At 36.0% G+C, this 17,567-nt stretch overlaps 1 protein-coding gene across 1 annotated transcript in view; it reads left to right on the forward strand.

The window, feature by feature from the left end:
- Positions 1 to 17,567, forward strand: part of NCKAP5 (NCK associated protein 5) — a gene marked incomplete at its 5' end in the record, with an annotated part of 911,020 nt that overhangs the window by 340,432 nt on the left and 553,021 nt on the right. Inside the window, one exon of the mRNA XM_082658819.1 lies at positions 3,624 to 3,687. Coding sequence (XP_082514945.1) covers positions 3,624 to 3,687 — 64 coding nt within the window. The remainder of the gene's footprint in view (positions 1 to 3,623; positions 3,688 to 17,567) is intronic.

The raw sequence follows: 17,567 nt of genomic DNA on the forward strand, positions 1-17,567 counted from the left end.
CTTTTAAGAGATCCACAACGTCTAAACTATTTTCATAAGCTAGTATTTGCGTTTTTTTCCTTACATTCTTTCGTTGGTGTGTAGTGGAGTTTTCTAGAAGCTATATGACGTGCTCTCACAATAAGTTGAATGTGGAAGCAGATATGAGAATCCAGCTATCTTCTGTAGAGCCAGACGTTAAAGATATATTTGCAAAATTTTAAAGCAGTGTCACTCTTCTTATGAAATTTATTCTTGTTTTGGAATATAATATTTTTCATAAAAATGTTTTACTTATGTTACCATGGATTTATTAATTTTTAATGCATTTATAGGTAACTATTTTTTAAAACTACCTGTTTTCATTTATATATGGTAGATATCTATGAACATAACCTACTTGAACAGAAGGTCTTTTGGTCAGCATCAGTAGCTATAACCCATGTAAACAAGCTCTTTTGGGTCCTCAATAACTTTTCAGAATGCAAAGGGGTCCTGTGGCCCAAATATATGAGAACTGCTGTACTATTATCCCCTCATTCAGTGTCCTTATATAGGAATTTACTTTGTTGACGCTTACTCAGATATTTACCTGGTAGTCCATGGAAGCTGTGCTTATCATAATTTTAAAATGTGTGTAAAAAGCTTTTGTGGCCAACTAGAACCAGAAGGTGCCCTGTGGGGATCATTGTGTATGCGTGTGTGTGTGTTGTGTACTCATAAATGCAAATTGGTAGTTATTAGAAATTCTATCATGCTGGGCAAATTGGTATTAGATTCTGTGTCTGATTCCTCACTCGGCAAATCGCAAACATTTATTTTGTTTCTACTAAATGGCCCTTAGTAGGTGTTATAGAGGTGGACTAAATGTGATCTCAGCATTCAGGGCAGCAGCTGGTACAGTGCTATACCACAGCTACACCACACTATACCGACTACACCACAACTGACCACGTGCAAAAATGCATCAGTCAGCAATTTTGGCTGCCACCCTTGTGGTCAAGGAGGAACTTATTTAGAGGAAAAGATATACTAAATAAACAGTCAAGGAAAATAGAAGACAATGTGGATTAGAGTTTAGACTAGAAGTTAAATGTCTCCGTGTTCAGTATACAGAGAAAACAATGAGTTCAGGTATTGTTATATTAACTTAATTATCATCCTTAGTACCAGAGTAGCTTCTGGGTTCTCTTTATTTAGTTTCATGGAGTTATACATCCCAGTGAAAAATAATTTATAGATTATTTTGGTAAAAATTTTGACAGTGTAATAGTAAACCTTTCAATCCATGAATGTGGTGTGTGAATCCATGAATGTGGTGTGTGTGTGTATGTGTATGTATAAAATCTCCTTTAATTGTTCTGAGCAGTGTTTTCTGGTTCCTATGTAGCAGTTTAAGTCTTTTATTACATTTATTCCCTAAGTATTTTATGTTATTACAGATTCTTTAAACTTAATTTTCCAGTTGTGTGATGCTAACACATAAAAACATAATTGATTTTTGTAAATTGACTTGTATCCTGTGACTTTGCTAAATTATTAGCTGTATTGTTGCTTTGTAAATTCCTTAGGATTTTCTGGTTAGAAAATTATGTCATCTGTGAATATAAACAATTTTACCTCTTCCTTTTTGTTATTTGTGTCTTTAATTTCTTTTTCTCACCTTATCAAACTAGGTAGGAGTTATGCCGTCTTTGAACTTTCATAAATGAGATCATAAAATATATACTCGTCTGCATTTGCTTATTTCACTCAATGGTATTGTTGTGATGAGGTCTTGATTATTCCTTCTTAGTAGTTTATGGTATTTCAATATATAACTATGTTCAGGTTTATCCATTCTACTGTTAATGGGTGTGTGCATTTTCAGTTTAAGGTTATTACAAGTAGTCCTCCTATAAACATTCTAGTACGTGCCTTTTAGTGAACATATATATGAGTTTCTGTTGAGTTTATACCTCAGAGTGGACTTACTGAGTCATAGAATATAAAGTGTGTTCTTCTCTATTTTTTTTGTCCTCATGAGTATTTGCCACGTGTTTAATTTTCATATTAAGCCAGAAGTGTGTTGCATTCTTCTCTTCCCTCTGCCTTTTCATCTGCTCATCGGGACTTGGGTCAGAGAACACGTGTAGGCTCTCTGCTTTGTTTACCTCTAAAAGAGGCATGTGACCCCATCTCTCTCTGGCTTCTTCCTGCTTACCTTTTTGCCCCTCTCATAGGGTATAAGCACAGGTCCTGCTCTAGGCTCCCAAAACTTGTATACCCCAAAAGTCTCCTGACTCTAGTTTTCCTCCTTCTAGTCTGTCTTTAGGTGTTTATTCAGAGAGAGAACTGTTCCTACTAAAAAGCTACTCCACTTTAACCCAACTAAAATATTGGGTTGGCCAAAAAGTTCGTTCGGGTTTTGTGTTAACATCTTACTGAAAAACCCAAACGAACTTTTTGGCCAACCCAATACATGCCTTCTTGATAGTCTTGGGCATTTCAAAGACACAAGCAGTTAGAAGGGGAGAAATCCTCTCCTTCCTCTGGGATTCAGGTTGCTTCCTCTCTGTTTGCATGTAGCTGAATCCTGTGTAGAGGGAGGGCTGAGGGATGCAATAGCTTCACACCTCGATAGCAGTAGAGGATTTCAGAGAAAATTCTTGCTCGAACTAAGATTTGAGAATTACTGGAAGAGTTCACTTCTCCCTACTTCGTCTCTCAACTGTTTTAAGAATAATTGAAAAGCTGGCCAAAATGAAGATATCTGTCACTTTACAAAAGTAGTCTTAAAATTTTGGTTAATGTTAGATTTTTTGGTAAGAGAAATCAGAATTGCAATTATAAAGGACACAAAATGAACCCTGTGTGAACTAAAGAGTACTTAAATAATTTGACTTTCAATTCCGTATTTTCATATTTCTTAGACCCCGAAAAATGACATGCAGAATTTTTATTTAGGTTTTGAACTAAGGAGAACCTAAAGTTTGACTGTAATATTACTACTTACCAGTTGGAGGCTCCAAGACTGAATCAGGAAGAAATAGAAAATATGAACAGTCCATATGTTATTTAGCCTCTCTTAGCCTCAGTTTCCACATCTTTGAAATGGGGATAATAAAACCTATTATAGGGCTGTTTTCAGGCTCATATGAGATCAGGTAAAATGCTCAGCCCCATGCCTTTTATGTAGCAAGTCTGCAAAGGATTTTCTATTTTTATTTCGAGAATGGTACAGAGTTACATTTTGTTTGCTTTATTAAATTAAGTATCAGCGCAGGGCAACAAAATAAATAAGAATAGCGAAAATACTTATGAGCAAAATTGATACAGGAAGAACAACTGAAATATTTTAGCCATGGAAAATTTATTTACAAATGATATATGTTAATGAACTTAAAAGGAAGCTTTGAGTTGGCATTGAGCATTCATTTGGCTATTATAAAATCCAAGGCAAAAGATCTCTTTCATGACACACAGTGAAAACAATGCACTCATGACCAATCACTTTAAATATTTATAGAAAGTTTAGTGGAGGAAGTGAGCTAAACCAAGGAAGGGATTCCTCTGGAGACCTCAGAAGAATGTTTTGAAGCCAGGCCGGTGTACCTCTGCATTGAGAAGGATGGTCAACTAATCATGTGCTTTTGCTTCTCCAGGGAGAAGTTGGCTGTGGCCCGATTGCAGAGAGAAGTTGCCCAAAGAAGAAGTGAGGGGGCCATGGTAAGTCCCAGCTGGTCTGTGCTGATTCCCAACCTCCCTTCCGAAGTCTCTGGCTTGAAAGGCATTTTTGTCTCGTTAAGGATTTCAAAGGAAAATATTTGCTCGTAGCAAACTGAATGCTGTATTGGTAAATAATATGTTTAGAGTGCAGTTTAAACAGATCTGCCATTTGCTGAGAGAGCGGGAAATCTTAATTGGGAAAAAGAACTCTTTGAGCTTTAAGGAGGATGTTCAAATGTTCAGAGGGTTGTACGGCTTTATTTCCTGAAGGTCCACTGGATGCCCAGGCTTCCAGCTGTGAGCACAATGTCCGTAAAGGAGCGCGCTCAGATTTTTCAGACAAGGACAGTGCAACTTAATTCAAGCCTCTCAGTTCTTCGAACCTGAAAAATAAACAGCCGAAAAGAGCACTCAGCTGTTTGCTAACGTAATTGTCTTTTATTGTCTTCCTTCTCTCCGCTCTTTGTGGTGTAGTCTCCCTGTCCATTTCAGTGTGTACCATTTAGGAAACTGATGTTTCCTTGTGTTTTGAATTGTACTAAAAATCAATATGGTTGTTCTGGCCTGTAGCAACGTCATTTTGTAGACTTTCTTTGCCAAAGTATCTGCCTGTGTGCCCCTCTGGTATCGGAGATGGCTGTCGGGGGACCTGGGGAATGGACTTGTGTGGGTTAACTGCTGCTGCTATCTCTGAAAAAAAAATATGACATCAGATTTTTTCCAAACGTATAACAAAACAATGGCACACATGCAACTTTTCAGCTAATGCTTTTTTGAAAAGAGAAGCCACACATTTTCAGACCCTGAAAGCTGCTTGCATTTGATTTCATGAGAGTTAATTGACAATTCATCTGCTGAAAAGTGTAAGAAATTTGTAAAATAAGCTGGCCTTGAACTTCTCTCAAGAGGGAAGGCAGAGGGCTGGAACAAGAGGTTGACTGTTGAGTGGATTCTGGAAGGTTCCGTGGCCCTTGAGCTTGCTAAAATACTTGGTGATCATGTTGTTTGCTCTGCTAGTGATCTTAAGGCAAAGAGAATCTTGACTGTTCCAAGAAAACGATGAAGCTGCTCGCAAGCATCTTTGAGCAATGACATGGGAATAAGTTGAAGAAAATGAAGGTTTAGTTAAACGGTGAACTGAAAATGTTCAATCTGGACTTTTACTGCATTGCAAAATGTTTCTGAGCTAGGCCATTCTGTAATGTTTCCATCTTTGTTCAGGCTAGCTAGCTCTTGTTCAACACTTCATCAGCTATGTTCAAAGTGAAGGTGAAGAAGTGACAGCTTTTCTAGGTCTGTTTCTTCATCCTTAAGATGAGGAAGTTGCGATTGTATGATTTGCAGTCCTGCGAATGAGCGTTTGTTCATGTAAAGTTTTGATAATGGGAAGATTTTTCTGGCAATAACTAAATGTTATTTAAGTTCATAAGAACAGGCCCCTAAAGAATGTATCTTTCTGATTCTGACATTGAATGAGCCTGAGTTGAAATCATCTCAGACAGATAACTGTCGAGTTTTTCATAAAACGAAACCCCCTTTTAAAACGTTATAGAAGTTATTGTTCAGTGTAGAAAATACCCAGAAAACACAGGCAAACAAAAAGTGACTCTGGTTGCTCAAAAACCAACTTTGGAAAAGTTACCAGTGTTTTGTTACTCATCTTTAAATAACGTTAATGAAAAATCACGTTTATGTATTGACCGATTTAACAAGTAAGTTATGGAGCACCTAACCCTAACCCTACCCAGCACTATTCTAGGCATTGGGGAAGCATCAGTGGAAAAAACAGGCAAACATCTGAGAGCTTACATTCTACTCGTTAGGGAGACAGATGTTTGATGGAATTACCGTCAGATGGTGGAGGCAGCTATGAGAAAATAAGATCAGGGTAGGGGAAAGTGGGATGCTAGGGGATCAGTATGAGTGTTCTCAGTAGTAAATCACTGAAGAGTTAGTATTAGAGGGACGTTGAGGAGGAGAGGGAATGAACCAGGATGATAGTTCCAGCGGGTGTTAGCATTCCTGGCGGGGAGGTGAGCAAGTTCAAAGGCCTGCATTGCCTGAGGAACAGCATGGAGAAACAGGATGGCTGGAGGGCATGAGGGAGAGGCTGAACAGTAGAAGATAATTCAGAGAAGTGACCGGGGCAGAGGAGTATGTCATCAAGGTCCCCAGAGATCTCTGGCTCATGCTCTGAGTGACAGGATCCACTGGAAGGCTTTTAGTGAGTGCCCTGATGCCATCTGATTTACTACTGTTCATACGACTGTTTCCCCCAATTCCGTTATTGATCACATCTCAATTCTTTAGAGACACCTAAGCCCTGATTTTTATTCATGTCCTATATTTTGCTTTTTTCTCCCTCTTTCTTGGTATTTTTTTCCCCTCTTTCCTTACCTAGTCGTCCCCCATCCCGAATTTTCAACTTAATTATATGCTTCGTCTTTTCTGCTCCTAGGATTCATTTATTTCTGAAGGCCTGATTCTTTCAGTATCTGACAGCTCCTAAAATCAGGCAGTTCTATTAAGCCTCTAAATTTAATTCTTGCTGTTATGAGCCCAGAGCTTTTGTCACGTTTTTAGCAGAAATGGAAAGCAGTTCATCGCAACCAGATCACCTTATGCTTTTAAAGAATAATATTCACAGTATGCTATGTTTTATCCACATGAAAGGAAAAATGGTATGTATGGAAAAAGTTATATAAGTATTTTCAAAATGCTGTATAATTGAAGCAGATAATTATTTTAACCATCATCAGTGAACCTGTTATAATCAAAGTCTTTAATGCAAAACATGGCCTTTTAAAAATTTGACTATGCAATAAATCTTTCTACTTATAAGTTTTTAAGTTAGTACCCAAGGCATCATTTTTGAGAGATTTCTTCTTTTACCACACTGTTTATTTTGGAACAATTTTAGACTTCCATGAAGTCACACACCTGCATACTCTTTAACCAGTTTTCTAGTGTTAATACTGACGTAACCATGGTGTAATTATAGAAACTGAGAAATTAACATTGGCACATAACTATTAACTAAGTTCTAGATTTTTTTTTGGAATTTCACCAGTTTTTGCAATAATGTCCCCTTTCTGATTTAGGGTTCAGTTCAGGATACTGCATTGCACGTAGAAAGATTTCTTTTTGCTGGCTGATTGACACATGTGGAAATAAGAAAGAATATGGATTTGGGAATGAGGCAAGTCTGGATTCTAAGTCCAGCTCCATCAGTAGTTAGCTATATGACCTCGGACTCATTCCTTTATGGGTTTTTAACAATTCTGTCTGTGCTTTTGTTCTGTTAACTCAGGTCTTTATTTGGGAAAGCTATCTTTGAGTATATTATACGTTTCCTGTTTGTTTCTTTGTTCTTCCACGAAATAACTATTGCCATTGTTTTCATACTTACCTTTCAGTATTTTTCACAAACTGCTGTAAGATCATGTTTCTCTTTATTCTGGGAGATTGTATTTCAGCTTGTGTTCTCTCTCACTGATTCAATTTACTGCAAGATCTTTTCTGTCCATAAGACTTTGATGTCATCTTAAACTTTGTTATAAGTAAAAAAGGCCCCTTCTACCCCAAGAGTATATTCATTCCTAGTATCTTCTAGAATGCATATAGTTTTTATTTTTCTATATGTAAATCTTTGCATATTCTAGGTGGAATTACATTGGTGTGAGGTAGGGATCAAAATGAGTGTTTGCCCAAATTAACTGTTCGATAAATGGTGTTGGGAAATTAACTAGTATCTAACCTTTACTGTCGCCTTTACCATCTTCCAAATTCAATCCCTACCAATACGCCTCAATTACTGGATGGCTTATTCTTTTCTATTAACCTTATTTAGTCTATTCTTACGATAGCCTAAATTGTTTTAATTACTAGAAATTTGTCTATTTAATAGGCTGAATTCTTTCTGATTATTCTTTTTTATCCAAACTTAAAAAGATAATTTTATTTATTGAATAGCAATCAGGGTTCATGAGTTAAAAATATGTATTTGGATTTTTAAAAAAAGTATTTTTATATGTATTTATGACACAGGAGTACCTCAGAGACTATTTCAAAATGACATGAAAAATGGCTTAATATGTTTATTTTTTTTACATTTATATTAAAATTTTTTTAAAGAATGTCACTTCTACCACTGTGAGTTTGTCTTTGTTTTTTATTAGTATCTCAAGAACACTAATATTCTACCAAACATAATTTTTTAAATGTTTGGTTTAGTTATGCAAAGTTAACAACACTGTATGGTTCCTTTTCATCCCATTCTGTTTGGGGAAAAGAAAAATATCCATTTTTGATTACTCATCTCAAGACACTGAGGAAGCATAGTATCCCCATTTAACCTGCTGCAGGATTCCCTTTTTTCCTGCAGCTGGATATTCAGACACGGGCTGGGTGTTACCATCCTGTACCATCAGCTAAATTCAAAACCATATCCTCTTGTCCTTTTTGCACAAGAACATCCAAGGAATAACTGTCAAAGATTAGGATATTTGACAGTTGTATCAGGAATTTGAGAAAAAGCAGAGAAGAGCTGGAGGAAGTAGGGAGATCAGAATCCTTGGACCCTCTGTGACTTCCTTGCTGGAGGATGGGGTAAACTTAGGTCAGCAGAATCCCTCACCAGATCTTATTCATTCAGTGCCGCAATATGAACAGCCAGCTGTGGTGATAACTGGAGTTAGCTGGATTCACTGATACAGAAACACATTAAAGAAACTTCATGCCTGTGGACCCACAGTTTCTAGTGGGTCTCTGTTTAACTGCAGGGTTCTCTTCTTCAAGTATCTGCATAGTGTTTGAGAGCTTTAGTCCTAGTCTTATTTTTAACTTGTTGGTCCCCTACCCTGTGCAGCCTGTGAGTTTATTTTCCCTCTTAGTCATTTGTAGAAAGCAAAAGTCACAGTGTTAAATAACGGTTATTTAAACAAGAAGAGATAATTTCTTTTAACTTAAGAGACGCATGTAGAAATAGGAACATTGCAAGCAACCCAGGTGATATTGCCTTGGTGAGTTTTCAGGATTTTGCCCAGTGTGCCCTTCCTCTTGGCATTGCTGCACAGCTGTGTTGTCTGGCTTCTGGTAGACAAGAGGGCAACCGAGAAGGGAGATTCAGAGTTTGGAAACCCAGAAGTAAGGGGGCCTGAAGCTGTAGTACCTCAACATGTCAATTCCTACTGCTAGATTTCTTGGGGACAGGTGTTTAGTTTTGTTTCACAGCAGCGCAGTGGGTGATACAACTGATTTTCTAACTGCTAGTAGTCAAAGGAGGAGGGTTAGGATTACAGGGTGAACTAACCTATAACCTATTTTTGTGTTTCTTTTTTTTTTTGAGATAAAATTGACATATATCATTATATTAATTTGAGGTATACAACATAATGGTTCAATATATGTATACAGGTTTCCCCTGCTATCTGAAAAGAGAGCATTCCTATGAAACCTTTGGTAAGCTGAGATGGTGTAAAGCGACACACAATTACCTTTCTTTGTAATAGTAAACATATGCTTTGGATTTCTTTTGGTTAGTGAAAAAAAGTACAGATGTAGGTCTTTCATAAAAGTGAAGTCGTGCAAAGCAAACTTTTCAAAAGTGGGGGCTACCTGTATTTTGCGAAATGATCACCACAGTAGGTCTAGCTAATATCCTTCGCCACACACTTACAAACTGTTTTTCTTGTGATGAGAAATTTTAAGATCTACTACTCTCTTAGCAACTTTCAAATATAAAATACAGTATTATTAACTATAGTCACCATGTAATATATTACATCCTCAGGACTTATTTTATAACTGGAAATTTGTACCGTTTGACCCCCTTTACCCACTTTGTCCACCCCTCCCCTCTCCCTGCCTCTGTCTTTGTATCTATGAGTTTGTCTTTTTTTTTTTAAGATTCCACATCTGAGTGAGATCACGTGGTATTTGTCTTTCTCAGTCTCACTTATTTCACTTAGCATAATGCCCTCAAAGTCCATCCATTGTTGCAAATGGCAGCATTTCCTTCTTTTTTATGGCTGAATAATATTCCACTGTAAATACTGTATACTAGATTTCCTTTATCCATTCATCCATCAATGGACACTTAGATTATTTCCATGTCTTACCTATTGTAAATAATGTGGAAACAAACATGGAGGTACATATATCTTTTCAAGATAGTGATTTTATTTCCTTTGGATAAATACCCAGAAGTGGAATTGCTGGATCATATGGTAGTTCTGTTTTTAATTTTTTAAGAAGCCTCCATATCGTTTTCCATAGAGTCTTTACCAATTTACATTCCCATCGATAGTACACAAGGGTTCCCTTTTCTCCACATCCTAGCCAACACATACTTCTTGTCTTTTTGTTAATAGTCATTCCAACAGGTATGAGGTGATATCATATTGTGATTTTGATTTTGCACTTACTGAGTGATTAGTTATATTAAGTACCTTTTCATGTACCTGTTGCCCATCTATATGTCTTCTTTGGGAAAAGGTCTACAGATGTCCCTTGGAGATGTTGTAGGTTTGGTTCCAGACCATTGCAAAAAAGCGAATATCACAATAAAGTGAGTCACATGAATTGTTTGGTTTCCCAGTGCGTATAAAAGTTATGTTTACACTGCACTGTAGTCTGTTAAGTGTGCAATAGCATTATGTATTTAAAAAAATACATACCTTAATTTAAAAAGTACATTACTGCTAAAATATGTTAACCATAATCTGACAACACAGGATTGCCACAGACCTTCAATTTGTAAAAAACACAAATATGAAACACAGTAAAGTAAGCACAAAAAAACAAGCTATGCCTGTATTCCGATTTTCTGCCTATTTCTGAATTGAATTGTTTGTGTGTTTTGCTGATGACTTGTATGAGTTCTTTACATATTTTGCATGTTAACTCCTTAACATATATATGATTGCAAATATTTTCCCCCATTTAGTAGGTTACCTTTTAATTTTGTTGATGGTTTCCTTTGTTGTGCAGAAGCTGTTTAGTTTGATGTAGTCCCCTTTATTTATTTTTCCTTTTGTTGCCTTTGCTTTTGGTGTCAAATCCAAAAAATCATCACCAAGCTTGATCTCAAGCAGCTTACTACCTGTGTTTTCTTCTGTGAGTTTTATGGTTTCAGGTCTTATGTTCAAGTCTTTAATCCATTTTGAGTTAATTTTTGTGTATAGTGTAAGACAGTGGTCCAATTTCATTCTTTTGCTTGTGACTGTCCAGTTTTCCCAACACCATTTATTAAAGAGACTGTTTTTTCCTCATTGTATATTCTTGCCTCCTTTGTCATAGATTAAGTGACCATATATGTGTGGCTATATTTCTAAGCTCTCTATTCCATTCCATTGATCTGTGTGTCTATTTTTATGCCAACACCATACTTTTTTGATTACTATAGTTTTGTAATACGGTTTGAAATCAGGAAGCATGATGTGTCCAGCTTTGTTCTTCTTTCTCAAGATTGCTTTGGCTATTCACATTTTTTTTGTGGTTTCATACATATTTTAGGATCGCTTGTTCTATTTCTATGAAAAATACCATTTGGATTTTGATGGAAATTGCATTGAATGTGTAGATTGCTTTGGGTAGTATGTATATTTTAACAATATTAACTCTTCCAAGCCATGAGCACAGAATGTCTTTCCATTTATTTGTTTTTTCTTCAATTTCTGTCATCATTGTCTTAGAGTTACATTTGGTTAAACTCGTTCTTAGGTATTTTATTATTTTTGATGTATTTTGGATTGTTTTCTTAATTTCTCTTTCTGATCATTTGTTATTAGTGTATGTAAATCAACCGATTTTGGGAAAACTTGGTTATAGTCTCATGGGAAGCTTGGACGTGTCTCCTTGTGTTAACATGTTGATGTTAGCAGCGGTCATGGCAGTTGAGTTTAAAGTATCATCCAAAGAAGAGAAGCATCTTGGACAACACACCATTCACAGTGTTTATCATTAGCTGAAATATATCCATAATACATCTCTGGAAATAGAACCAGGGGTGTTTTTCTCTTGTTCACAACAGCCAACTTCATAAGTTAAAAAGCCAAGTAGACATGTCTTTCTAAGAGTTTAGAACGGTAGATGCCAAACTTTAGGACATGTTTCTGTATATGTGCTAAATTTTGGAAATAGGCCCTGCGTATTATTTTGTTCATTTATCTGTTCAGCTTATCCAAGAGAGAATAAAATGAAGTCATTGCTTTCATAAAATTTATACTATAAAATACTTACTGCACAAATACATCAATGTCATACTTTTCATGATCTCTGTTCACAGTCAGTAATACCAGAAATCAATAATAATCCCTCAAAACAGAATAACTTTGAAATTTTTAATAAAATATTTTGTTATTTGCTTAAAAATTTTTTTGAAGTAGAGTTTATTTACAGTATTATGTTAGTTTTAGGTTACAGCAAAATGATTCTGATATATATATTTTATTCACTTTTAAGCAAATAAATTATAAGAGAAATTAAAAATATTTAAGCTGAATGAAAATGAAAACACTCCATTTACACAAACTTAGGCAGTGTAATTAAATCAAAACGTATGGTGAGATATACACCTTTAAATGTATGTAATGGGAAAAGAAAATATTTTAAATTAATCAGTCATTTAACTCAAGCAACAATAAAGAATAATAAGCATAAAGAGAGAAGAGGAAAGAAATAATGAAATAAAAAACAGAAACCAATGAAGTACAAAATGAAAAAATAGTGCAGTTTTCAGCAACACTAATTTATCCACATATGCATAAAAATTAGAAGACAATTAGACTTGTGACCACTAACTGGGTATTTGACATAAAGAATTATTGGAAATATATAGATATAAACTTGATATTACGGTCGTGTGTTTCAAAAGAGTTCTTACTGTTTAGAGATATGCAGAGAAATATTTGCCAGTGAAGTACTGTGATATCTGTGTTTACTTCAAATAATACTGAAAGAGGAGAATAGCTGGACGTGTAGGTGAATCAAAATTGGCGATATTTGATAATTGTTGAAGTTGACTGTTTATTATACATTTTTCTACTTTTACAGATGTTTAAAATGTTTCATGATAAAAAGTTTCTTAACCCCCTCCTCCCCCGGAAAGCTGCCAGGCTCTGAGGATTTTACAGAGGAGTTCAACCAAACCTGTAGTGAAGGAGATAATATTGTATACAAATTGGTGCTGAAAGATGAAAGAAGTATCCCCAACTCACTGTTGAAAAAATAAAAGCTAAACTTTTCATTGGAGAAAAGTTATGCATTTACCAAAAAATTGCACAGACAGTAGAGAGATTTCCTGTATGCCTCATACCCAGTTTCCCAATTATTAACGTCTTATTGTTGTATGGTGCATTTGTCACAACTAAGGAACCAATATCAATACATTATTATTAACTAAAGTCCATTCATTGTTCCCATTCCCATCATTTCACCTCATGTCCTTGCTCTGTGTCAGGATCCTATCCAGGATAACCATTACATTTTCTCATCTTGTCTCCTTACGCTCTTCTTGGTTGTGGCAGATCCTGAGACTTCCCTTGTTTTTGCTGACCTTGACCGTTTTGAGGAGCGCTGGTTAGCTATTTTGGGACATTTGTCTCAGTGATATTTGTCTGCTGTTTTTCTCATGATTAGATGGGGATAGATGTGGGGGAGGGAGACCACAAGTTAAAGTGCCATTTGTATCACATCGTATCAAGGTTGCGTATTATCACTATAACTCATCATTATTTAGGTGAACCTTGACCACGTGGCTGAGGTAGTATTTGTCAGGTTTCCACTGTGAAGTGTCTCTCCCACCACCCCCTTCCATACCGTCCTCTTTGGAAGGAAGTCGCTCTGCATGGCCCACGCTTAAGGAGTGTGCAGTCGTGCTCTTCCTCCTGAGCGTGCAGTATCTATGTAAATTATTTTGAATTCTTCCACATGGGAGATTTGTTTGTTCTTTCCTGTTTATTTATTCAATCATTTATATTACTATGAATGCATTGATATTTACTTTTATACTTCGGGTTATAAACCAACATAAACCACGTAATTTTGTTGCTCTATTTGTTCAGCTTTGGCCATTAGGAGCCCTTATAGTTGGCAATCTTGTCCCTCTCACACACTGTCGTCATTGTTTTTGTTTGTTTTCCTTGCCTTGCCTTGCCTGTTTTCTTTTCTTTTTTTTCTTTTCTTTTCTCTTTCTTCTTAGCACTTTCTTACTTTCTAATTTTACAAGATACTTCAGGCCATCTTGTATATTTCCCTCCTGCAGTCTTAGAATCAGCCATTTCTCTAAGGAACACTGGTTTTATTTAATGGATTAGGGTATTTGAAACCAAGATCTGGGTGCTAGGTGCCAACTCACTTTTATGAGGCTTATTTAAAGTGGGATTTATTCCAGGAATGCAATGATTGCTTGACATTAGAAAATCGAGGGGGCTTCCCTGGTGGTCCAATGGTTAAGACTCCATGCTCCCAATGCAGGGGGCCCAGGTTCAATCCCTGGTCAGGGAACTAGATGCCACATGCCACAACTAAGATCCCATGTGCCACAGCTAAAGATCACCCACACAGCAACGAAGATCCCGTGTGCTGCAACTAAGACCCGGCACAGCCAAATAAATATTAAAAAAAAAAAAGAAACTCGATTAAAATAATTGACAGCAGTTATAAACACAGAACAAAAACTCAGCAGATACAGAGTAAAACATTTGATAAAATTCAATACCAATTCACAATAATTAAAAAAAAATGTAGTCAGCCAAGAACAAAAGGATGTTTTCTTAAATTGATAAAAGGTGTCCATGGAAAATCTTTAGTAAAAATTGTGCTTAATGGTGAAATGGTAGAAGCGTTCCTTTTAAAATCCATAACCAGACCAGATGCTGCCTGTCACTGCTGCTGTTTATTTTTATACTTCTGGTCCTAACTAGCATACGATAAGTAAGTGATGTAAGGATTGGGGAAAAAGCAGTTTGTATTATTTGCAAATGATGATTGTCTAAATAGAAACTCTAGACAAACTTTTAGAAGATTGCTGGGTATAAGATGAACATACAAAAGTTAATAGAAATCCTACATATACATCATCAACTCTTAGGGTAGTTTTAAGAGACAGTACTTAAAATAGGTTTTTTTTTTTTTTGCGGTACACGGGCCTCTCACTGTTGTGGCTTCTCATGCTGCGGAGCACAGGCTCTGGACGCGTAGGCTCAGCAGCCATGGCTCACGGGCCTAACTGCTCCGCGGCATGTGGGATCTTCCCGGACCAGGGCACGAACCCGTGTCCCCTGCATTGACAGGTGGACTCTCAACCACTGCGCCACCAGGGAAGCCCTAAAATAGTTTTTTTTAAAGGCATCTAAGAATAAATCTAAAAAGGAATACGTAAGATATTGATGGAGCAATTGTTAAAGCGTATAAAAGTGGAGAGATAAATTAGTGGAGAGATGGGCCATATATTCTTGGAAGGGAAGACTCAGTACCTTAAAGGTATCCACTTACCCCAAAGTGATTTATATATTCCATGTAATTCTAATCAGAATCCCAAAGGGATTTTCACAGAATACAAAAAGCTAATCTAATATTAATATTTAAAATGTAGGGGTTTTTTAAATAAATTTATTTTTTTAATTTATTTATTTTGGGCTGTGTTGGGTCTTTGTTGCTGTGTGCGGGCTTTCTCTACTTGCAGCGAGCGGGGGCTACTCCTCATTGCGGTGCACGGGCTTCTCATTGTGGTGGCTTGTCTTGTTGCGGAGTATGGGCTCTAGGCGCGGGGGCTTCAGTAGTTGTGGTGCGCAGGCTCAGTAGTTGTGGCTCATGGACTCTAGAGCGCAGGTTCAGTAGTTGTGGCGCACGGGCTTAGTTGCTCCACGGCATGTGGGATCTTCCCAGATCAGGGCTTGAACCCATGTCCTCTGCAATGGCAGGCAGATTCTTAACCACTGTGTCACCAGGGAAGTCCCAAAAATGTAGGTTTAAGTATAGATGATATGATTTTAAGGAAAAGATAATAGGAGGTGTTGTATCCTATCACACATGAAGATTTATCATAAAGCTAAAGCAATTGAATCTGTGTAGTGTTGGGCAGAGATATCCAAATAAACTGGGAGAACAGAATGCAGAGCCTTGAGTAGGCCACATGTAAATAGGAATCTATAATGGAAGTAGAATTACAATTCAGTGAGGAAAGAATGGACAATTGAAAAAGGCCACTGTGACAATTTATAGAGTAAATTACACAATTTCATTGCTACCAGGTACAATGCACAGAAGTAAATTTTGAATGAATCAAAAACTGAAAGCAAGGTTTTAAGATTTTTAGAAGTAAATATAAGGAAATCTCCTTATAATATTGAAATAGGGGAGGATTTTATTTTAAAAAATAAAGGGAAAAAAATAAAGGAAAGAAGATAAAATGTACAAGGAATAAAGAGAAAGATTGATAAATCTTAGTACGTTAGGAATTAAAACCTTCGTTCAAAAAAAAAGAAAAGAAAAAGAGATCATTAGCAAAGTGAAAGAGTGAGCTCCTGGCTGGTATTAGAGATTTGCAAGGCAAACCAATAGGAAAGTACCATGACCATAAACATTTAAATTTTTCTTGTTCAGAAAAATGCAGAATATAGATGAAAACATCACTGGGATAACATTTCATGCCTATCTATTTTGAAACAATTTTAGAAGTCTGAAAATGCCCGTAGGCAAGCATATGTGGAAACTGGAACTCTTCTGTATAGTTGGTAGTAGTGTAACTGACGTAAACATTTAGGAAGCCCATTTCGTGTTACCTAGAAAGAAGAATGTGCAACACAGCCTGCGATCTAGGAATTCTACTTCAGTGCTTTGAACCTAGAGAAACTAACATATATGCAAAGAGACTCATGTAAAGATATGCACTTTAGCACTGTTTCTGATGATGAAAAAGTCAAAACCGTCTCAGAGTCCCGCAGGAGGAGATTAGATGAGGCAACTGACTTCTTCAAATGGTAAAATAATATGAAGCAATTAAAATGAACTATATCTGCATGTACCAACATGGACAAATCTCAAAAACACTGCATTGATTATTGATATACAAGTAGAAGAAATCTAATATGTATAGGAACAGCACACACTGAGTTGAGCATAATGAATACTTCCACGGAGGGGGAAGTTCTTAAATTATATCCATTCATTTTAATTTTTTAATGAAGCAAATATCATAAAATGTTTAAAAATTTGGATAAAGTTAAGTGACATCTTGTATTTCTGAAATATTTTCTGAATTTTAAAAATATTTTATTATTAATAATATTAAGTAAATGTAAATGAAAATTTTGAAATTAAAAAATAAATATAGGGTTAAGGGTGTAAGAGATATAAACTATTAAGTATAAAATAAGCTACAAGGATATGTTGTGCAACACAGGGAATATAACCAACATTTTATAATAACTACAAATAAGGTATATAACCTTTAACAATGTGAGTCACTATATTGTACACCTGTAACTTATATAAAATCGTACAGCACTATACTTCAGTAAAAAAAATAAAGTTAACTATGTGAGGTGACGGATGTGTTCATTATCTTGATCTTGTATAATGTATCAAATGTAAATATATGTATCAAATCATCACACTGTACAGTTTAAGTAGATATCAGTTATTCCTCAGTAAAGTTAAAAAATTACAAAACTAAAAAATAAATCAAATCTGTAATACCATCAGAAGAGAAGATAGGAGAAATTAGAAGAAAATATTAGATTTCTCAGAGGAAACTATTAGAAAATATAAGTTGTTTTTATGATCAGGGCATAGTTAAGTCATGTCTCCACATGACACCAGGGCCATAAACTGTGAAGGGAAAAATGGAGAATAGATAGCTAAAAAGCCTTTACTTC

The sequence above is a fragment of the Grampus griseus genome, assembly GCF_964374135.1.
Source record: "Grampus griseus genome assembly, chromosome: 7".
Taxonomy (NCBI): Eukaryota; Metazoa; Chordata; class Mammalia; order Artiodactyla; family Delphinidae; genus Grampus; species Grampus griseus.